The sequence below is a fragment of the Bos mutus genome, chromosome 19 (assembly GCF_027580195.1).
Source record: "Bos mutus isolate GX-2022 chromosome 19, NWIPB_WYAK_1.1, whole genome shotgun sequence".
Classification (NCBI taxonomy): Eukaryota; Metazoa; Chordata; class Mammalia; order Artiodactyla; family Bovidae; genus Bos; species Bos mutus.
Genome location: NC_091635.1, coordinates 6,361,211 through 6,384,342, shown reverse-complemented (window position 1 = coordinate 6,384,342; position 23,132 = coordinate 6,361,211). Strand labels below are relative to the sequence as shown.

The 23,132-nt window shown below is 52.2% G+C and overlaps 1 protein-coding gene across 2 annotated transcripts; it reads right to left on the bottom strand.

Annotated features, from left to right (window-relative positions):
* Nucleotides 1–2,023: 2,023 nt before the first annotated feature.
* On the bottom strand, nt 2,024–20,443 carry CD300A (CD300a molecule). Of its 2 annotated transcripts, none has more exons than XM_070389031.1 (7): nt 19,375–20,158; nt 13,424–13,765; nt 12,511–12,658; nt 8,869–8,963; nt 6,064–6,101; nt 5,523–5,630; nt 2,024–3,532 (listed from the first exon to the last, which is right to left on the bottom strand). In XM_070389031.1, exons 1-7 carry the CDS (start codon nt 19,433–19,435, stop codon nt 3,422–3,424), a joined length of 903 nt encoding a protein of 300 aa, XP_070245132.1. In that variant the 5' UTR covers nt 19,436–20,158; the 3' UTR covers nt 2,024–3,421. The 2 variants fall into 2 exon arrangements, 1 of the variants encoding a protein (XP_070245132.1); XR_011467865.1 differs by having other exon boundaries at nt 3,503–3,532; nt 8,869–9,037; nt 12,511–12,651; nt 19,375–20,443.
* Between the last annotated feature and the right edge of the window lie 2,689 nt (nt 20,444–23,132).

Sequence of the window (23,132 nt, the reverse complement as noted above, 5' to 3'; positions counted from 1 at the left end):
CGACTGAGCGACTGGGTGCTTGAGGACTGGTACAGCTTCCTTCACGTCCACCTTTCAAGTCTCGTTGCCAGGACTCCACGTTGAACAGCTTCAGGGAACACACTCAACACCATGTTGTACGTGAAGGGTTCCACCTACCGTGCGCCGTGCCCAGGCTTCACAGCTCCATGAGGCCGTCTGGCTAGTCCTCTGATCGTTTCACAGTTTAATATCACTCCTGCTAGACTGCAAGCTCTCGGAGAACAGGTCTGATGTACCTTTTTCACTACTGTGTTTGCTGCTATGGTTTCCCTGCTGCGTTTAGGAGTGCCAGTGAGTAGTCAAGCGCTTCCCTGGTGGCCCAGATGGTAAAGAATCTGCCTGTCATGCAGGAGACCCAGGTTCTATCCCTGGGTTGGGAAGATTCCCTGGAGAAGGGAATGGCGACCCACTCCAATATTCTTGCCTGGAGAATCCCATGGACAGAGGAGCCTGATGGATTACAGTCCATGGGGTTGCAAAGAGTTGGGCATAACTGAGCAACTAACACTGACTTTCATGAGTGTTCAGATAACTTTTGTTGAGCCAGTGACTAGGTGGATGTATAAGGACCTGATCAGAACATATTGGAGGACTTCCAAACCAACATCCCCTCCATCTGGGTGAGTGGTGAAGTTTTAGCAAACATCCCTGGCAAAACAGGGAAAGATTGTGAGCTAGGGCATTATGTAAGTTTGAAATTAGCTTCCTGTAAGTAGCAGAAACTCCAACGAACTGCCACCTAAAGACCTTCAGTTTCATCTGTCTCATACAACATAAACTTGGGTATGTTGTAACAGCAAGAAGATACAGCACTTATACATCATTGGCACCTCACAACAGACCATCAAAATACACAAAGCAAAAACAGATGGAATCGAAGGGAGGCATAGTGATCTACTATGATAGTTGGAGCCTTCAATACGCCACTCGCAGTAATGATCAGATGGAAGACAACTTAGGAAATAGAGAGCTGAACAACGCGGTAGATTAACTAGATCTCACAGACATAAGGAGAAGGCAATGGCACCCCACTCCAGTACTCTTGCCTGGAAAATCCATGGACAGAGGAGCCTGGTAGGCTTCAGTCCATGGGGTCGCTAAGAGTCGGGAATGACTGAGTGACTTCACTTTCAGTTTTCACTTTCATGCATTGGAGGAGAAAATGACAACCCACTCCAGTGTTCTTGCGTGGAGAATCCCAGGGACAGGGGAGCCTGGTGGGCTGCCGTCTCTGGGGTCGCACAGAGTCGGACACGACTGAAGCGACTTAGCAGCAGTAGCAGCACAGTCATAAACAGAACACTCTAGCCCAACACACACATTCTTCATAAGTACACACTCAACATTCTCCAGGATAGACCAAACATGAAGCCACAAACTAGGTCTTAATAGATTTAAAAAGATAGACATCATACAGTTTCTTCTCTGACCAGAACAGGTTGATGTTAGAAATAAATAATGAAAGTTAAACTGGATTCTCTTCATTGTTTTTAATGGCATTTTATTCACATTGAGACGGGGAGGAGCCACGTCTGATGGTTGGTCCAGTTCATACTGTAAAGGCATTACTCAAGGCTTAAAAAGTTTTTTTTCTTACAAGACGTTATATGGTATTATAAGATGGAATTAAAAAAAACTAATTGACACTGACTATGTAACCAGTCAATTTATGTTTATTCATCTTTCAATAAATACTTGAAAAGGGAAAAAATTAAAACTGGAAAATTCACAAACTTGTGGAAATGAAACAGCACACTCATACACAACCAATGGATCAAAGAAGAAATCATAAAGGGAATTAGAAAACACTTAAGATGAGTGGAAGCATAAACACAATCTACAAAACTTGTGAAAGACAATGAGAGCAGTGCTACATGGGAAATTTAAATGCTTACCTTAAAAAGAAGGGCAAAGATCTCAAATAAAAAGACCTACCTTTATAACTTTAGGAGCTATAAAAAGGATAAAGCCAAAGCTAGTCTAAAAAGTTAGCTAGTCAGACCTAAAACTGTTGAACTCTTAGAATAAAGCAAAGGACAAAATCTTCAGAACCTCAGATTTGACAATGATTTCCTGAATATGACCTAAACGGCACAGGCAGTAGCAGCAACAAAATGGACAAATTAAACTTCATGAAACATCAAGCTTTTTGTCCTCAAAAGACACCTTCAACAGAGTAAAAATTTGGCCCACAAAATGAGAGAAAATATTTGCAAATTATATATCTGATAAGACTGAATATCCAGAATACACAGACAACTCAATAACAACAAAGAAATCAATCTGAAAATGGGCAACAGGACTGAATAGACATGTCTTCAATGAAGATACACAGATAGCCAATAAGCACTTGAAAAGTGCTCGACCTCACTAATCACTGGGGAAATGCAAATCAAAAGTGCAACGAGAAACCACCTCACATACATTAGGTTCGCTGCTATTTAAAAAAAAAAAGTGCTGGAAAGGATGTGAAGAAACTGGAGACTCGTGGTGGGAACGTAACATGGTACAGCTACTGCCGATAACAGTATCGCAGTTCCTCAAAGATTAAAAATAGGTTATCATATGATTCGGCAATTCCTCTTCTGGGTGTATGCCCAAAAGAATTGAAAGCAGAGTCTCCAAGAGATACTTGTACACCAAGCTCATAACTTGGATTTTTCACAAGAGCTAAAATATAGAAGCATTCTATTGACAGACAGATGGATGGACAAGCACGAAGTGATATATACATCAATGAAATATTAATCGGCTTCAAAAGAAAGGACTTTTAATACAGTATTGCAGACATACAGCTGCAAAGTTTAAATAACTTTTTTCTTCTCTCTTAAGATACTTTCAATGTTATTAATATCTCTTAGATTAACAATAATCCCAAGAGTCCAGAGAAGTGTGCCACTCATTCTGGCGCTGTGGGCAAGGCTCTCCTCTCCCTGAGTCTTGGTCTTCTTGTCCATAAGAAGACAGGGACCCAGTCTTCAATGCCTTTGAGTTCTCCTGGCTCTTCGCCGGTTCTCCCCACTTTCCAGCAACCCCAGACACTTCCATGGGGCTGTGGTTTACAAAGCTATTCGTAGGTACCATACTACAGGAGTCCCACCTTTGCCTGGAGCCACCTGGAGCTGGGATGAAGCAGAGAAGAGAGGAGAGAGACCTCGAGAGCCAGTGGGATGGAAGGTTTCCCACCGGACCATCCAGAACCGCATTCCTGGACGTCCTCAGGGAAGCCAGCCTGGCTGATGGCGCAAGACGGGCAGCCTTGGGGAGCACAGCTGCCTTGCCAGTCACCATCAAGGGGAGCAGGTGGAGGGGGGCTCGGGGGTGAAGGCCGATCCCTGGGCCTCCTGTGACCCGCAGAGTCCTCCAGTTGGTAAGGCTGGAAACACGAGCTTATGTCTTCTTAACCATGCTGTACACTGGCGTCTCGGAGGGAATCCTGTCGGCCTTGGAATCCTGGCTCCGGGGGGTCAAACACTATCGAGCTGTAGTGAAGATCGCCGCTGGGCGGGCCCTGCAGAGACAGAGGCCAGAGGCTCAGGAGAGGCCGGGGAAGTGGGAATCCCAGATTAGGGAGGAGACATCAGAGGGGCCACCTGAGGCAGGTTCCACTGGCGGGGGATGGTGGAGGCTCCACTGGTCCTCACTGTCCTGGCCACTTTCTCTCGCAAAGGCGGGTCTCCAAAATCCCATCCACCCACCTGCTCTGCCCCCACCTGGTCAAGATGAGACATGCCAGACCTGGGACCCTTTGCTGCAGGGCTTGCACCTGGACAAACATCTCCTCGAGCAACAAAATCCAAAGAAACTCTAAGGGACTAAACATAACTGCATGCAGGCATAGCTGGGGCAAATTCTGGACTAGAGACACAAAGAGACAAAAAACCCACCTGCCACTTTGGAGGAGCCTGGAGCAAAAGCAGTGTGCTGCGCATGCCCCCTGCATAGAACAACATCCAAGACGGGGCAAAACACCTAAGCCGCCTCTCTAGCCCCACCCCTGGACACACCCCTCCCCTCACCGGCCCCCAAGCAAGGAAAACTGTTGTTTGTTCTTGCTCCCTCCTGCTGCAGCAGGGGCCCCACAGAGCCTTGCCTGAATTTCTTGTCTGGCCTCTGATCAATTTCTATTGATTGGGAAAGGCCAGGAGCCCTGATCACTATCAAAGACACAGCGCAAAGTCCAAGCATCAGAGCTGGGGGAGCGCCTGGGCTCTGCTTTGGGGTCATTAGTCACCAAGTTAGAAAAGCTAGGATGTTGCTAGTCCCCGGCCACGTGTCTGATGCTCAAACCTCCATCTCGTCTTCTCTAGCCACTAATCCCTCAACCTCTGCCTAAACTCTTTCCACTCAAGGGTGAGTTATGACCCTGCACAGGGTGGGGATGGGAGGCAACGTCTTCCTTTATTCCGCTTTGCAATGCTGTGCCTACGGCTTGACCCACAGGGGCTCACTGGTAAAAATCTAAAAAGTAGAGTTCATGCCAAAGAGATGATGGGACCAAAACAGTGCGAAACCACTGGCTTTAACATTGAGTGTACGGTACGTGAGTGTGCGTGCCTGCTAAGCTGCTTCAGTCGTGTCCAACTCTGTGCGACCCCATGGACTGTAGCCCGCCAGGCTTCTCTATCCATGGGATTCTCCAGGCAAGAATACTGGAGTGGGTTGCCATGCCCTCCTCCAGGCGATCTTCCCACCCCAGGGATGGAACCCGTGTCTCTTATGTCTACAGCATTGGCAGGCGGGTTCTTTACCACCAGCGCCACCAGGAAAGCCCATGTGGTCCATGAAAGTGAAAGTGAAGTCGCTCAGTCGTGTCCAACTCTTTGCGACCCCATGGACTGCAGCCTACCAGGCTCCTCTGTCCATCCATGGGATTTTCCAGGCAAGAGTACTGGGATGGGTTGCCATTGCCTTCTCCGGGGATCTTCCCGACCCAGGGATCAAATCCGGGTCTCCCGCATTGTAGGCAGATTCTTTTATCGTCTGAGCCACCGGGGAAGTCCATATGGTACATAGTAGGTGCTTAATAAGTGCTGTACTTTATTGACTCTTGATTATCCACTGGCCATTCCAAATGCCCCTTCATCTCCCACCCGACCCCTCAGCCACAAAGACACCAAGGTCTGGCGAAATCTACACTTTCTTCATTTTCTTTTCTTTTCTAAGATTTTTTTTGATGTGGACCTTTTTTACAGTCCTTATTGAATTTATTACAATATTGCTTCTATTTCATATTTTGGTTTTCTGGCCAAGAGGCATGTGGGATCTCATCTCCCCAACCAGGATCAAACTTGCACCCCTGCATTGGAAGGCTAAGTCTTAGCCACTGGACCACCAGAGACGTCCCCAACACTTGACTGGTTTTCTGTGTATCCTCGTCCTACAGAAGCACAAGGTGACCAATTGATCCTCTCTCCCCTCCCTGCCTGCCGGACCCCACATGGCGATGCCTCTGCCGCGGCCCGTGGTCCCCAGGACGGGAGCTGGGCCCTTGCACTCACCACTGTGCTGTATTCCACCTCTGCCTGCGTGGGTTGAACGGGCTTTCCTGAAAGGGGCCACGTCTGCAGCTCCAGATTCGCATAGCAGGGCTCAGTCTGCTCAGCAGCCTGGGGTGGACAGGAGTGCGGGTTTGGATGGGTGTCCACAGGCCCCCCTGCAGTCCAGCCTAGAGAGGCCCGTGTCCCTGCAAGCATCTCCCCTTCCCCTCTACGCTCCGGGTGCCCCAGCCTTCCCATCCTGCCTTCCCCCTCCCCCACTCAGGTCCTCTCTGGGGAGTGTTTGAATGTTCAGGTCAACAACTGGGCTGGAGGACCCTCCATCCCTCCCCTTCCCTTGGGAGGGAACAGGCTGGCCAGAGCTCACGGTGACCTAGCGACCAGACCTCCCGGGCGTTGTTCTTCCAGCTCTAGGTGAGCACCTCGCTCTATCCGTGTGGGATCCACGTGGACCTCCACCAGCTAACGAGACAGATCGGGTCCCCAGCACCCCCTGCGTGCCTCCCGGCCACCCTGACTCGCCTCCTGCGGGAACCCTCCTTACCTGACTGCGGCTCTGGGGCGGCTCTGGTTTCTCTCCAGCTAAAGAGGCAAAAGAAGAGGAAGGAGACTGAATCCTAGAATGAGGCAGGATGATCGAGTGAATGAATAAGTGAATGACAAGAGTGGGCTCAGGGGAGGAACCACGAGTGAGCACAAGGCAGGCGTCAGGCTGGGGCCAGCAGGGCCACAGGGTTCACTAACCCTAACCTTAACCCCAGAGGCAGCCGGGAGACAGGCGCCGAGATGCCAAGCAGGGGAGAGACAGAGGCTACATGAACACAAAGCCTTTCTCCCGTTAGCAAAGATCCCTTGACGAGGTGTGATCCACTCACACAAGTCAACTCTGCACTCAGGGATTTGGAGGAGATTATTAGCAGGGAAAATCATACAGTGTGTTAAAGTTGAACAGTGGAATTACAGGACTTCCCTGATGGTCCAGTGGTTACGAATCCACCTGCCAATGCAGGGGACACAGACGGGTTCGATCCCTGGTCCTGGAGGATCCCACATGTTGCTGGGCAACTTAGCTGACGTGCCACAACTACTGAGCCTGTGTTCTCCAACAAGAGAAACCACCACAGCGAGAAGCCCACACACCACCACTAGAGAAAGCCTGCACGCAGCAACGAAGACCCAGCACAAACAAAAACAAGTCAACACGATAAATTTTTTAATTAAAAAAATGAAAGTGGAATTACATACGGAGCAAACGTTTTAAAAAGTCAGATTTGCAAGAGACCGTAAGGATGTGACTCAACCGTCTGTGGTTGGTTTTCTCTGGGTGGTGCAAGTTCTTCTTTTTATTTATTAGGGTGAATTTCTTTCCCTCTCTGTGTTTTATGTCTTTTTCCAATTTTCTACAGCAATCACACACCCCGTTTTTAAAGGGGAGGGACGCTTTTTAGGTGGAAGGGCACCCTGGAGATCTCTGGGACCCACAGATCTGAGGCAACCCAGGCTGGGAAAACCCCCATGTGGTAAAGAAGTATGGGCTGAAGTTTTAGAATATGGTTCCCAGAAGTGATATGGGAAGAGCAGATGGGGAAGAGGAAGTGGTTTTCTTTCCATGCATCAAGCATACGTATGTTGAGGCCGATTTCGCTGCTAAAGGCCTGAGATGTGCTAGAGGGAGGGGCTGGACCCCACGGGGATGCTGGAGGTGAGAGAGTAAGGCGGGGTCTCCCCTTTTGCTCCCAGTAAGAACCAACTCCCAGTTTAGCACTGCAGGTGTGGGGCAGAGCCACCAGAGTTTCACTGCAGCCCCAAAAGGCTCAGCATCGGTCATTCTGAACAAATATCCCCTCTGCCCAGGTACTCGGTGCACATGGAATTAAGAACTCTTAGTCCAGGAAGGAACCTTAAGGCTCACACCCATCTCAGGCAGAAAGCTGCTGTCCTACAGGAGTCAAGTACGCACCGGCACTTGCCCTGGGTGCCTGCCATCTGCCTCTGCAAGGATCAAATCAGGTGCTGATGCAGCTGCTTCAACACCCCCTGAAAGGAGCTCAGGGTGGAGAGCAGGAATGAGGCATCTGCGTGCCAGGTAAATGGGAGGGACAGGTCTTCAGATAGTCAGATAGTCTCAGGGGCTGATTTTTATGAGCCCAATCCTTGCATCTCCCCGTATCTAGAAAAGCACGAACATCCTTCACGGTGACGACTGTTCGCTGTGAGTAGCAGAAGCTTCCCAAGACTAAAAGAAACCTCCTGGGAAAATGTGTGCTTGATTGCCTGTGTTCCTCCCCATTCACCAAAATCACAGATACGCTGACCTTTCCCCGCCCCCTGAATCTCTGGAGCAGTTTCTCAGACCTATCTAAGGTGTTGTCTCCCAGGCCACAGTCCTCATTCTGCCCCAGATAAAACCTAGCTCGCAACTCTCACGCTATGCAGTTTTTTTTAAGCAGACACAGGTAACACTTGGGCCACCCACCAGCAAGAAGGTCACAGCGCACTGGTTCCTCTGCTCTTCTATGTATTTAATTTGCTCAAGCGTTTGTTGAGCCCCTACTTACTGAGCACCAGACAGGATGCTGGGGGCGTCCTATTTTCTCTTTTAATCTGAGCTCAGAGGAGAGTGGCTGGACCACAGGCTCCCTGGGTGCCACTGTGACAATATTAAATAATATTAAATAATACTTTCACTCAACACATACTGCTCCCGTGCCTTCTTGGGTAAGGGTCTCTGATCTTAAGGAGCTGCATGGGCTGGTGGGGAGGCAGCCTACGAAGCAGGTGGGACAAACTGGTGGGACAAGGGCTTTGATGGTGGGAGAACAGAGGCTCCCCCTGAAGGGGCCCCTGACCTGCCATTTGGGGGCCAGGAAGAGGTCCCAGAGGAAAGGAAGTGGAGAGCAGCACTCAGGGGATCAGGAGTGAGCTGGTGGAGGGCAGGGCAGGCCCCCCAGGTGCCCAGAGCAAACGCAGAGGAAGTTGAGAAACCACTGCCTTCCAGCGTGTGAGGATGGACAGATTGCCAAGGGCCTTGACCATGCTGGGCAGGCCTGGACTTTGGAGGCTGTAGGAGGTCACGGAAGGGTTTAGACGGAAGAGGGACGTTGCTTCACGAGCCCAGCCCTGCCGTGGGAAAGGCCTCTTGCCTTAAAGTCACCTCCTCTCAGCCATACCACGGACACTCCCTCCCGGGCCTGCCCTCTAGGGTCACCCGGGGCCATGTGGTCCCAGGGGAGATACAGCTGATGACCCTTCTGGAAACCCAGACGCATTTCCTCTAGGACCGGAGGGTGTGGGCGGGGCCGGCCCACCCTCGGGGTGGGGTGCAGGCGGGTGTGGGGGGCTCACTCACCTTTGACCCGTCTCTGAACCATCCTCCAGGCGAGCAGTGAGATGCCCCCCAGCAGGAGCAGCAGGAGCGCCAAGGAGATCAGCAGCGCATGGAGCCTGAAGGGAGACAGGGTGGGCTGGGTGGGGCAGGGGTCCCACCTTCCCTCTCTTGTTCAGTAGATAAGCGCCCACTGAAAAAAAGGCAGACAGCGTAAAGCCTCCTTTGCAACCCCCGTCTACCTAAATCCCCCTACAGACACACACGGTACACCTAAGAGCCTTCCAGAGCCTCTTTATTCAACACAAGAAAATACGAATATACATTATTTTTGTATATGTCCTTTTTTCACATATAAGAGGCATAGTATATACCATGGGTCCCCAACCCCCGGGCCATGGACCAGTACCCACCAGGGGACTGTTAGGAACCTGGCCACACAGCAGGAGGTGAGCACCTCCCCATTCACCCCCCACCCCCCAAATCTCTCTTAGTACTGCCTGAACCATCCACTCCCACCCCCGTCTGTGGAAAAGCTGTCTTCCACAAAACTGGTCCCTGGTGCCAAAAAGGTTGGGGGCCGCTGGTGTAAACGCTGTTGTTCAGCTGCTCAGCCGCGTCCGACTCTTTGCGACCCCATGCACTGCAGCATGCCAGGCTTCCCTGTCTTTCACCATCTCCTGGAGCTTGCTCAAACTCACGTCCATTGAGTCAGTGATAAACACTAGTTTTTTACTTCACAATGCTTCTTGAAGATCTCTCCATGTCACTACATTCAGAAGTTCCCTGTGGGTTTTTTTTTACAGCTGCATAGTATTCCATTGCATGGACAGATCATAAATTATTTGACTCTTCCCTTTTCATGGGCATTTCTTTTGCCCAGTCTTTTGCAATTACAAACCTGACTGCAAAAGCATCACCTTGAAACTCTACCACTTCACACTCAGACAGCAGCAGTTGCTTTCCTGGGGAACTGACGAAACTTGGGCTCTGCCCCTCCCTTGCTTGGGCCCCTTCTTTTATGCCTAACTGGCATCCATAATGTTCTAGTCTTTTTTTCTTAAAGATGCACCCCCCCCCCCACCCCTGAGACCTGTACAAGCTTCAGCTATACAAAACCCAGCTCCGGGGCTTCCCTAGCAGCTCAGTGGTGAAGAATCCACCTTCCAATGCAGGAGACACAAACAGGTTTGGTCCGTGGTCCAGGAAGATCCCACAAGCTGCGGAGGGAGTAAGCCCGGGCTCCACAACTACCAGGCCTGTGCTCCATGACTAGAGAAGCCGCTGCAGTGAGAAGCCCGAGCACAGAAACTAGAGAGTAAGCGCCACTCTCTGCAGCTAGAGAAAGCCTGTGCAGCAACAAAGACCCAGCACAGGAAAAAAAAAAAAAGACAAATAGACAAATAAAATTATTGTTTAAAAAACCCAGCTCCATTTTCCAGGTGTGCATCTGCAGATCATTTCTGAAGGTGGCATGTTTGGGGCCTGAATCTCACCTTGCCTGATATAAAGCTTGTCACCTGGATTGTCAGGAAGCCAGTGGAGGGGTCGTGGGGTGTCCTATAATAAAGAATCTGACTGGCCTTTGCCTCTGGCTCCTGGAAGGGAGGCTCTAAATCCTTGAGGTTTTCCTAGTAATAGGAGCAACTTTGTGATTCACAAGCCCCTTGGATCTGCCTGAGATTTTCCCTGACTCAGGACGAGAGCTGGTCACCAGAAGGGCCAGCCATGTGATGAGAGATTTGGGGCTCTGGCCAGCCTGACCTTCAGGGAAGTGGAAAGGGGTATTGGGGGTTGAGGTCAGTCGTGTGGGCAATGATTCAGTTAGTCATGTCCGTGCCATGAAACCCAAGGAAAAACTATGGGCACCAAGACTTGAAGGAACTTTCTGGTTGGTAAAGACATCAAAGTCCCGGGAGGGTGATGCCCCCCAACTCCACTGGGAAAGGGCACAGAAATTTTGCAGTCAGGACCCTCCCAGACCTTGCCCTACATGTCTCTTCATTGACTGGTCCTGACCTTTATGCGTGTGTGCTGAGTCATTTCAGTCGTGTCTGACTCTGCAACCCCACGGACTGTAGCCTGCAGCCGTAGGCTGGACCCCGTTGACCTAGCCTTCATGGTTAGGCTCATCTGCCCATGGGGATTCTCCAGGCAAGAATACTGGAATATTCTTGCCCTCCTCCAGGGGATCTTCCCAACCCAGGGAACAAACCCAGGTCTCTTATGTCTCCTGCATTGGCAGGTGGGTTCTTTACCACTAACGCCTCCTGGGAAGCACCCTGACCTTTATACTTTATGATAAAACTATAATATAACACTTCCCTGCATTCTGTGAATTACCTACGCAATTACCAAACCCAAGTGGGTTGTGTATCCAGCTGATCAGAAATGTGATGATCTGAGCATCCCCAAAGAGCTCTGGCATCTGAAGTCAGGCCATCTTACAAGACTGAGCCTCACGAGCCTCACAGGATGCTGGAGTCTGTGCTGACTCCCAGGTGGCCAGTTCTGGATCGACTTGCAGGGCGCCAGGTGGTGTCAGAATAGGGAGTCTTGGGCTTCCCTGGTGGTCCAGCGGTTAAAATCTGCTTGACAATGCAGGGGACACAGGCTCGATCCCTGGTCCAGGAAGATCCCACATGCCGCGGGGCAACTAAGCCCGTGCACCGCAACTCAGGTGGCGCTAGTGGTAAAGAACCTGCCTGCCAACCCAGAAGACACGAGAGACGCAGGTTCAATCCCTGGGTAGGGAAAATTCCCTGGAGAAGGGCATGGCAACCTACTCCAGTATTCTTGCCTGGAGAATCCCATGGACAGAGGAGCCTGGTGGGCCAGAGTCCATGGGATCGAAAAGAGTTGGACACGACTGGGCAACTAACACACACCACAGCTACTGAGCTCACGCTCATGAGCATGAGCCCATGCTCTGCAGCAAGAGAAGCCACCACAATGAGAAGCCCTTGTGCCAGAACTAGAGAGTAGCCTCCACTTACTGCAACTAGAGAAAGCCCCAGTGCAGCCACGAAGACCCCGTGCAGCCAAAAATAAAAATTAATTGATTATTTTTTTAAAAAGGGAGTCTGTGAATCCCAGAAATGATTTCAGACAATAAGCATATTTCCAGGGAGAGAAACTATAAATGTCAGATTCTCCTGGGGTTTTTTTTACCTCCCCCTGCCAAAAAAAAGGTCGAGAATCACAAATTTGGAAGAAAGAACCTAAAACTTCGGAATCATATAAACTCAGCCTGGGAGGCAGTCTGCCTCTGTGACTGTATTACCCACTCAGTCACTTAACCTCTCGGAGCCTCAGTTTACTCATCCATAAACTGAGGGTGATGGTGGTGAAGGATTGTAAGGAGCAGATGATGACGCCCAGGTGGGGCACTGAGCGTGCGCCTGGTAGGATATCATCTCACCAGCTCTCATTAAATGTCGCTTTCCCTCCCTCCACCCCCAGCTTCTGCCCGGCTTGAGCCCTCTCTCAGAGCCCAGGGCAGGTCCAGTGTGGCCCCTACAAGCCAAGCTAGGAGACGCAGACCAGCTTCTAGCCTGGGTGCAAAGGGAGCCAGAGGCTCCCAATCAATGGGGACAGGGCTCCTGACCAAATAGACCCCAAGGCAGAGGAGGCCCGCTTCCAGGACACAGGCCTAGGGCACCTTACCTCCAGGTCTGCGTGGGGTCATATTCCTCCTGGCTGCTGGCGCTGTGGGTGGTGCCCTCTGTGGCCAGGGTGGTGAAGGACACAGTTGAAACTTTGGTTGCGACTGTCGAGGTCTTGGCTGTGACAGTCGGTAGGGTTGGCCTTGGTGCTGAAATACAAATCAGACTCAGGGAGCCCCGCTGACTCTTCTACCAACCCCCGATTCCGTTCTGGGTTGATTTCACACAAAATAATCACTCAGGAAGTGGGCAGGATGGAGGACCCCATGGCCAGGATCCTCCCAGGGCCAAGTGAGCATTTCCAAATGGGACACAGGTACCGCCCCCAACAGCCCTGACCCCAGCCCCATGATGAGGTCAGGGTCCTCCGGAGGCCCCAGAGTCACCCCCACCCCCAGTCTTGCTCCCCCCCGACACCAAGTCACAGCCTCGTGAGCCTGCCAGAGACGGCTGCCTGGACTGCAGATCGTGTTAGCGCTCCCACTGTGTTCAGCATCTTCGCCCCGCCTGCCGCCTCTCCACTCAGCTCCCCACCTTCCCCACACAGCTCCCCGGGTTTCGGCAGGGAGGCCCACGGCACCCTCCTCTCTCAGCTGCACACCCCGCCTCTCTGCCACCCCTTCCCCGACAAGCACCTTCTCACCGCTCAAGACCGAGGGGATGTGCCAGAGCCCTGACTGTCTCTCTGTGTCTCTCTCTCTCTCACACACACACACACAATATACACACATACACCTACACATACACACACATGTGTGAGCACACACATACATACACACAATATACATACACCCACACACACACACACACACACAGAGTTTGCTCTCTGATGGGATTTCTGCCTGGGCTATCCCAACCTGAGACTGTTAGGTGACCTTGTTGCTGGTACAGGGGGAGGGGTGTGCATGGCTCACCTGGGACCACAGACACCTCAACCTGGAAGGTGGGGTCTCGAAAAATTCCTTCCAACCATGATGTATCAATCCCACACCGGTACGTTCCTGCATCCTCCTTTCTGAGGCTCTCCAAGGTCACTGTGAAGGTGAGGTTTGCAGGATGGTCTCTGATGGACACGCGGCCCCGTGTCACTTCTGTCTTTGACTCTGTGGTCTCCACAATATTCCGTGATAACAAACATGAGTGTTTGCACCAGTATTTGTTATTGTTCCTGAATTTCTCCTGGTACCGACACTTCACGCTCAGGGATCCCCCCACGATGCCCGTCACGCTGCTGGGGCCGCTCAGGGACAAACAGCCTGGAATACACAACCGGGTCCAGCTCCATCAGGTGGGCCTGGGTCAGGACACCCTGCGGGTCACCCCCAAAAGTTCCCCCATCTCTTGCTAGCTGCCCCGTATCAGCCTGAATACACCTTGAGACTCTGCCCCTTCCAATCTGTCAGCCCTAAGACCACAGCTGCCCTTTCCTCCAGACCCCAACTTTCTTTCCTCTGCCCTTCCCACCTCTCACCCACCAGGGACCTCCCACCTCCCAGCTTGTCAGGATGCCCCCAGCCCAGAGCAGCTCAGTCACCTGAAGAACCGCTCGCAGCTGATGTGTTCCCACCAAGGGGCTGTGCCCCGAGGCAGAGAGAGGGCTGCCAGATGGTTCACAGAAGCACCGGACATACCTGGCAAATTTTGCGGATGAAAAGTCACCCGCACACACAGTTTACTGACAGTCTTCATCTCACCCTGGGTCTTACTTCAGCTTGCCTAGCTCCTGTTGACTTAATTTTCAAGGAAGCTTATGCTTTATTTCTAAGATTGGCGTCTGCCATTGTCCCAGACAGTCCTCTGCTACAGAGCCGGGGGACTAAGGTGGCGTGTGTGTGACATTAACGCTGGCCTCCAAGCCGAGGACATGCCCCCCCCCCGGCCCCTGTGGATACGGCTCCTCACCAGCCCTGTAATTCTGTGATGGGGCCCCCACAGTGGTGGAGGGTGTGGCTTGCTGTCTTTTGCTAGAGTTAGGCGTCTTTAATTTGACTTGGCTTTTCAGGCTCTTAAATCACTTGAAGACACTTGAACGTAAGCCTCTGGGGCCTTCTTCTTGTATCTTAAAGGTCTACACGTGTCTGGCACATAGTAGGCCCTCAGCAAACACTTGGGTGTGAGCACCTCCCCCAGCCCACACGGTTCTCCATTCAAAGCTGCCCAAAGCTGACCACAAGCTCCCATCCTCCCACTCCTGGGAGCCCGTCAGGGGGTCGTATTCTGGCCTGGGTGGCAGACGCCCCGCAGAGACGCCTTCTCCAGCCCCATGGTGGGTGTGATGTTTCCTGAGATGCTCCGTGGCCAGTGCTACAGTGGCGTGGAAAGGGCATCAGAAGAATCTGAGTTTTAGTCTCAGTTCTATGACAAGTCTGCTGTGTGTTCTGGGACAAGTTACTTAACCTCTCTGAGCTTCAGAGGCCTCACTGGTAACGTGGTGATGACTGGTAAGCCTCGCAGACATTTGGGAGTATTGGATGAGATAATGGGCACCAAATGCCTGGAGAATGATATCAGGTTGAACCACATGAAGCTGTCGGCATCCCTCTGTGTCTGGCCAAGAAAGCCAACATTTCAGAAAATTCAGTCTAATGAACATAGATAACCCTCTGAGAACTAAGATCCCACAAACCGTGCAGTGCAGCCAAAAATAGAAAAAAAGACATTCTCTACAGGTAAGTGTGTAAATCTGGATGAATGTATGATTTTCTAGAAAATGACAAATCAGTAAAATCGACACATACCGAGTGCTTAACAGATAAATGTCCCAGCCCTTCCTCCATTTATGACGTTGCTTCTGCTGCCCACATCCAGACTCCACGTCCTGTGTCCCCTCGACTGTGAATTGTCATCTTTCCAGCCTGGCTCCCGGCTCCCCTGCCTGGGCTGGGCCCCCTTCACCTCCACCCACGGGACCCAGCCCTCTGCGTCCGGGGCCTGCCTTCCCCTTGCACCGTCTCCGTCTGTCTCTCTCCCTGTGTCTGTCTGTCTCTCTGTGTCACTGTCTCTGTGTCTTTGTCTCTCCTTATCTCTCTCTCTCTCTGTCTGTCTGTCCTCTCTCTCCTTCTGTCTCTCACTTTCTGTCTCTCTGTCTCTCTGGGTCTCATCATCGTCTCATCATCTCTCTCTGTCCCTCTCTCTGCGTGCCTATCTCTGTCTGTCTGCCTCTTTATCTGTCTCTGTCTCTTCTAACAGGGCATTCCTATGTTTTCCTAATGTTTTACTTCAGGATCACAAAATCTCATCCCACTAAATCCCAGATAAACGTGTGAACCATCCAGCACAAGAAGTGGAGAGGAACCGGTGCGTTCACACCCCACCCAGGAGACAGAGTAGAGCCAGAGCAGAAGTTAGTGAATCAGGAAACAAAAAACACTGCAACTAGTGTATATGCTGAAAAGCTGATTTTTCAACTGGGAGAAACAAACAACAAAAGAGACATTCTTGTGCGTAACCAGATCAAGAAAAAATAAAAAGAAGACACACGTAAACCATTAAAAAGAAAAATAGGTAAACCGCAGGCCTCTACAAAAACGTCTGCACACTTGGACAAAACTAGTGATTTTCTCATTTTTTAAAAAACATGTATTTATTTGTTTAGTTGAGCTTGGTCTTAGTTGCCACACTTGGGATCTTTAGCTGTGGCATATGGGATCTAGTTCCCTGACCAGGAATCAAACCTGGGCCTCCGGCGTTGGGAGCACAGTCTTAGCCACCAGACTACCAAGGAAGTCCCCCAAACTGGTGATTTTCTAGGAAAGTATATATTACCGATATTAATCCAGAATAGATTTTTTTTAAATGTAGACCAGTACCTACAAGTGTTAGCAAGGAGTCCTTTCCCAAAGATAACTATGTGAAGTGATATGGTAATTATTTCATGGTGTATACATGTATCAAAATATCACTGTAATTGTACACCATATATGTATATACACAGTTTTTACTTGTTAATTATGCCTCAGTAAAACTGGAGAGAAAAGAGAAGAAAGAAGTTCCTTTTTCTTTCCATTCCAAAAATTGAGGAGAAAAACTCAGTTTCACAAGTTAATTCTCTCAAAACTTTCAAAGACCAGACAATCCCAATTTTATTTAAACATCTGCAGAGAATAAGGAAACAGGAAAAACTTCCTAATTCTTATCATACGTGCTTAGTCACTCAGCTGTATCCGACTCTTTGTGACCCTATGGACTATAGCCTGCCAGGCTCCTCTGTCAATGGGATTTTCCAGGCAAGAATACTGGAGTGGGTAGCCATTCCCTTCTCTCAGGGATCAAACCCAGGTCTCCTGCGTTGCAGACAAATTCTTTACCATCTGAGTCTTCAGGGAAGCCCAATTCTTATTATGAAGTAAGTATGCTGCTGCTGCTGCTACTGCTGCTAAGTCGCTTCAGTCGTGTCCGACTCTGTGCGACCCCATAGATGGCAGCCCACCAGGTCCCGCCGTCCCTGGGATTCTTCAGGCAAGAACACTGGAGTGGATTGCCATTTCCTCCTCCAATGCATGAAAGTGAAAAGTGGAAAGTGAAAGTGAAGTCGCTCAGTCGTGTCCGACTCTTAGCGACCCCATGGACTGCAGCCTACCAGGCTCCTCCATCCATGGGATTTTCCAGGCAAGAGTACTGGAGTAGGGTGCCATCGCTTTCTCCCAAAGTCAGTATAATGTATATCAAAGACTAAAATCCGGCCAAATATCTTGATATAATCACCACTTGAATAGTTCAAAGGAAAAAAACTATAGGCGTACCGTGCCAGGATTGGGGATTTTGTTCCAGAGAACTGTGCGTGCTCAGTTACTTCAGTCATGTCTGACTCTGCGACCCCCTGGACTGGAGCCCACCAGGCTCCTCTGTCCGTGGGATTCTCCAGGCAAGAATCCTGGAGCGGGTTGCCATTTCCTCCTCCATCCAGACAACCATAGTGAAGCAAATATTGCAATAAAGAAAGTCACAAGAAGTTTTTAGTTTCCCAGCACATATAAAAGCTATGTTTGGGACTCCCCTGGTGGTTAACGGTGAAGACTCCATGTTTTAATGCATGGGGTGTGGGTTTGATCCATGGTTGGGGAACTGAGATCCCACATGCTGCACAGCCAAAAGAAAAAAGCGATGCTTACGTTATTATACTCCAGTCTATGAAGTGTGCAACAATTAGCATTATGTCTTACAAACAATTTACATACCTTAATTTAAAAATATCATACTCTATTGCTAAAAAATGCTATGCATCATCTGAGTCTTCAGTGAGTCGTAATCTTTTTCTGGTGGAGAGTCTGAAATTTTGCAGGAATTACCAAAATGTGACAGAGACACGAGGGGAGAAAATGCTGTTGGAAAAATGGAGCCAATAGACTTGCTCAAAGTAGGGCTACCGCAGACATTCAATTGGAGAAAAGCAATGTCTGTGAAACTCAGCAAAGCAAAGCGCAAAGCGAGGTGTGATCGTCTCAGTGCTGCATCGTGTGAGCTCAGTCGCTCAGTCGTGTCCGACTCTCTGCGACCCCGTGGACTGTAGGACCCCAGGCTCCTCTGTCCGTGGGATTCTCCAGGCAAGAATACTGGAGTGGGTTGCCATGCCCTCCTCCAGTGGATCTTCCCAACCTAGGGATCGAACCCAGGTCGCCCACATTGCAGGCGGATTCTTTCCCTGGAGGCTCAGACAGTAAAGAATCATCTCAATAGATCATGAAAAAGCACCTGACTCCTGATGCTGCTGTTTTTAAAAACACAGGCAGTGCCCCCTTTACACTAAATGGAAACACTGCACACCTGCCTGGTCAGGGGCCAGGCAGGCATGACCACCGTCATCTTGGTCCTGGGCATCGTGGGACGAGCCCATGACCAATGAGAGAGGAAACCAGAGAAACAGTGAACCCTCCACCCATGACCAATGAGAGAGGAAACCAGAAAAAAAGCGGACCCTCCACCCAGGCAGATCCTGCGAACACACAAGAACCCCCTAGAGGGACAGTAGAAACATAAGTAATGAGAAGGTGGCCGGTTTCTCAGCGGTAATGAACCTGCCTGCAAAGGAGGAGACGCAGCAGACAGGGGTTCAGTCCCTGGGTCGGGAAGATCCCCTGGAGGAGGAAATGGCAACAACTGACTCCAGTATTCTTGTCTGGAGAATCCCCAAGGACAGAGGAGCCTGGCAGGCTACAGTCCTTGGGATCCAGAGTCAGGCATGCCTGAGTCACTGACCACACAAGGATGACACTGGCAAGGCTGCAGGAGCTGTCTGAGAGCCGTGAACACTCCTAGAGGCCCAGGAGAGAAATCATCACAAGGAAGCCCTCTCCTCCAGGGAGCAAGCCTCCTCCTCCCTTCCCTGAAGCTGCTCTGCCCTCCCCTTCCCTGCCCCGTCCCCCTCGCCTTCCCCGATTGGATGGGAATCCCCATCTCCCTTCCTTGGAGACCACCAGCCCCCTGGTCTTTAGGTCCCGGCCCCTCAAGCCACCCTGGTTGTTCATTCACCTTCGTGACCCTGAGACCAGGGCCAGCCCCTGCCTGGTCCCCACACTTCCTCCACCCCCTGGACCCGTGACCCAGAGGGCACCTCCTGTCAACGAGCACGTTCTGGGTGTGCCCGGCAGTCACCCTGCCACCCACTCTGGCACGCCCTGTCTTTTGCCCTCCTTCCTCTAATAATTCATCCCCAAACCTTCGGCAAAGCCCCTCCTCCGTGTCCCACTGTGGCTCCTGCAAGGCCAGACGGATGCAGAAGGGGAGATGGACCCTCACCCATGCCCTCCGAGGATGGGGTCCATCTTAAGCGGTGGACAGACCATGCCCCAGTCTGAGTCACCCTCCCCACTTCCATCCCCACCCTCCCCCCTCCCCCTCCCACCCCCCATCCCCTGGCAGCCCCCACCTGGGACCCAGAGAAGCAGCAGAGCCGGGGGCAGCCACGTAGCCCGGTGCGGCTGGGCCATCGCTCCAGCACAGATGTCGCCTGCCGCAGCGCCAGCCCAGCCGGTCCTGAGGTCTCAGTCCCCCTCCAGGAGGACAGTCAGGCCTGCAGGCTCCCACTTCTGCTTTTCTTCAAGACTTGCTGCTTCCTTGTTCGGCTTCTTTTCGGTTCTGTTCCTGGAGCTGCTGAGAAGATGGGGGTCGCCGAGGAGCAAGCCTACCGGTAGTGCCCGAGACCCCCCGGCCACGTTCTGTAGGTGCTTCGGTGAGAAGCCCTCCCAAGCCCCCAGCTCACCTCCCCTTCCCTCCCACCCCCAAACCACAGGCTGAAGTTCCCGTCTAACCCAGCCAGTGGCTCCTTGGTTTCCCTGTGGTCGGGGTGAGAGCCCCGGGGAGGAGCAAGGGCCCTGGGTGTGTCCCACAGTGTGACTGCCCCGGGGAGCAGCCCTTCCACGAGCCCCCTGGCTCAAGGCCCGCACCCCCAAGGTGGCACCATGACCCCAGAGTCCCTGAGTGATTTCTCATCGTGGAAACCTGTCTTCCACTTGGCCTGAAGGTCCTCGGGCGGTGACCTTCCTTCCCAGGCAGCCCCCACCGGACCCAGCTCAGGGCTGAGCACAGAGCGGGACTTAGCAAGCCTGCATGGACCCCTCTTCCCCAATCCACGTGGAGCTCAGGCTCCAAATACACACACACATGTTCCTTGTGACACGTGCCCCTAGGTTGCGCAGAACAGCCTCACGAGCATCGGAAACCAGTCCTAACATGCCACCTGAGAGCTTGCAGATAATTAACTCTAAATGCCCCCATCCGGAGTCCCCTGAATGCCCTTCCCTTCCTGCTCTGCCTATAACATTTCCAGAAATGTATATTTTTCAACCACCAAAAGTCAAGGTCTTGAATGTCAAGGTCAAGAGCGGGGAGGCACCAGCTGGATAAGAAGCAGGAGGCTGGGTTGTGGCTCATCCACAACCACCCTTTGTACCACTGGTGTGACCTTGACCAAAACCCGAAGCTCCTGTAAAATGTCAATAACAATAGCTAATCGGAGGGAATAGAATAGTATCATAATTATACAAACACTTGAAGATGAGATAATAGTGTCCTCAAGCCAGTTTTTTCCCCAAGGAAATATATCTTTCCTCTAATGAAAGGCAATAGGAAAATAGGATTTTTTTAAATTTATTTTTTGGCCCCTGCCATGCACATGTGGGGTCTTTGTTCCCTGACTAAGGATCAAACTCAAGTCCCCTGCAGTGGAAGCATGGCGTCTTCACCACTGGAGAACCAGGGGCGTCCCAGAAAATAGGGTTTGATAGGAAGACATATGCTTTACAAATAGTCTGCCAGATGCACCTGTCCTTAGAAACCTAGAGAAACACTTAAACTATAGCAAAGAGGAAGTTCAGTCCAGTTGCTCAATCATGTCCGACTCTTTGTAACCCCATGGACTGCAGCACACCAGGCTTCTCTGTCCATCACCAACTCCTGGAGCTTGCCCAAACTCATGTCCATTGAGTCAGTGATGCCATCCAACCGTCTCATCCTCTGTCGTCCCCTTCTCCTCCTGCCAGCAAAGAAGAAAGGCCAAGGCAATTGATCCCCGCCAACCCCATCCTGTTCATCCTAACCTGCCCACAAACCCTAAGAAAGAAACAGATTGATGCAAAATTACCCCATGATGTCAGAAAATTAAGAAAGAGGTACTTTCCCCACTGGCCTTCAAAGATTATCAGTGCATGAGATGTAGGGGAAAATGAAACCCGCAGCTCCAGGCCTGAACCCCCTTCCTTGGAGCGGGGGGTCTTGCAACCAGAGAGCCCCTCATCATAGGCTCTGGTGGTCTCTTCCCAGGCTCTTGGATCTTCTTCCCAGTGTGGACGCCAGTGCTCGGAGGCCAGTGGGCAGGGATGACATGGTGGTGATGGGTAGGGGGTTCCAGACCTGCAGCTGCCCGTTGAGCTCTGAGAACCCAGATTTGGGGGTGGGGCCCTGCAGAACTTCCCTCCCTGGGGCATCGCAATCTCAGAGCCGCCACCCTCGTCCCAGGGAGATGAGGCTCCCTCAGCCCTGCTTCTTCCTCCTCTTGCGCAGGAAGGAAAGCCAAGGGACCCTCAGGGAGGGCGTGTCTCACCCACAGTGGGTCAGGTGTGGCCGAGAGGCTGAACTGAGAAGCAGGAAGCAGCTGAGAAGGAGAGCTTGACATCTGGGGGAGCTGGCAGTGGGGGGTGGGGCTGGGGGCGATGCCTCTGACGGCCACTGAGCACCTACTATGCTCTTGGAGGTGTGTGTGGTGGTGGGATGCACCACCCAGGGAGTTCATCACCACAGGATCCACAGGGCAAGGGGAGGGACTCCGAATGAGGAACAGCCAGGAGAGGGGCAGCAGGAAGGGACAGACCGCTGGCTGGGAGCATCTGGTTTCCCTTCGGCCAGAGCCTGGGTGAGATCAGCGTTTGCTGACTCCACAGCTTCCGTCTGGAGGACCCGGAGGACAGACGGAAGACCAGGAGGATGGATGGAGGACCAGGAGGAGAGACAGGGGACAGGGAGGACGGACGGGCAGAGACTGGGAGGATGGATGGGGACCCGGAGGAAGGACGCACAGGGGTCAGGAGGATGGACGGAGGGCCGTGAGGACGGACGGAGGTCTGGGAGGGACAGACCGGGGACCAAGGGGATGGACGGGTACCAGGGGGACAGACAGGCGGGGGACCAAGGGGACAGACAGGGGGCTGGGAGCATCTGGTTTCCCTTCAGCCAGAGCCTGGGTGAGACCAGTGTCTGCTGACTCCACGGTTTCTGCCTGGCCCAGCCAGCATCCCTGGGGCCGCCACACCTCGCCTTCCTGCCCCTCCCTAAGGAAACTCCCTCCACGTGACCTGACCCTCCGAGGGCCCAGGCAGCTTAACCAGCCCGTGTTACGGGGCCAACGACCATGACCAACATGAGGGCCAACAACATGCTGTCCTGTCTGGGTCTGGATGCGCTGTGGTCCAGACTGAGAGAAAGAGGAAGCTGCGGGTGGGCAGACAGGCAGGTGACCATGCCAGCTGAGGCCTGAGAGCCCTCACGGCCCCCAAGGGGTCCTCCAGGCTCTCTGTCATGTGCAGAGCCACCGCTCATGGGGCCTGCCCCCAGGGACACTCTCTCCACCCCGGGGAGGGAGCTGGGGCTGGCACCTGGTCCAGCGGGGGCCTGGGGAATTTACCTGGCACCCACGGTTGGGGTGGGGGTGGTCAGCAGGGGGGCATCCACCTGCGGCCTCTCCTGCCCCTCTGCGAATGTGGTTGAGCGCTCCCCAGGGTCGAACCCAGGGATGGGGCTCCTCGAGCGGGAGGGCTGTGGCTGGCTCTTCACAGACGTTGCTTCATCCTCAGACCCCCCTCCCCACCATGCCTGTCACTCACTCTCCCCGAGCCAGGCTCAGCCACCTTCTCAGAAGACCCCCTCCTTCTCCCCGCCCCTCTGAGCCCCTCAATGCCTCTTTCCGATGAGGTCACCTCTGCCCAGGTGTCACCGCATGCCCTCTGTTTTATGGAAAGGCTGAAGATCTCACAAAAGCAGAGACCACCAGCAGCTCCAGGCTTATACACACCCGTGCCCCTCCTCCGCACTTCCTGGGAAGGAAAACCAGATTGGAGATGTGTCCAGAGAAGGCCAGGCCACCAAGATCTCTCTTGTCTTCTTGCCAAACAAGCACCGCCAGGGAGAAGAAAG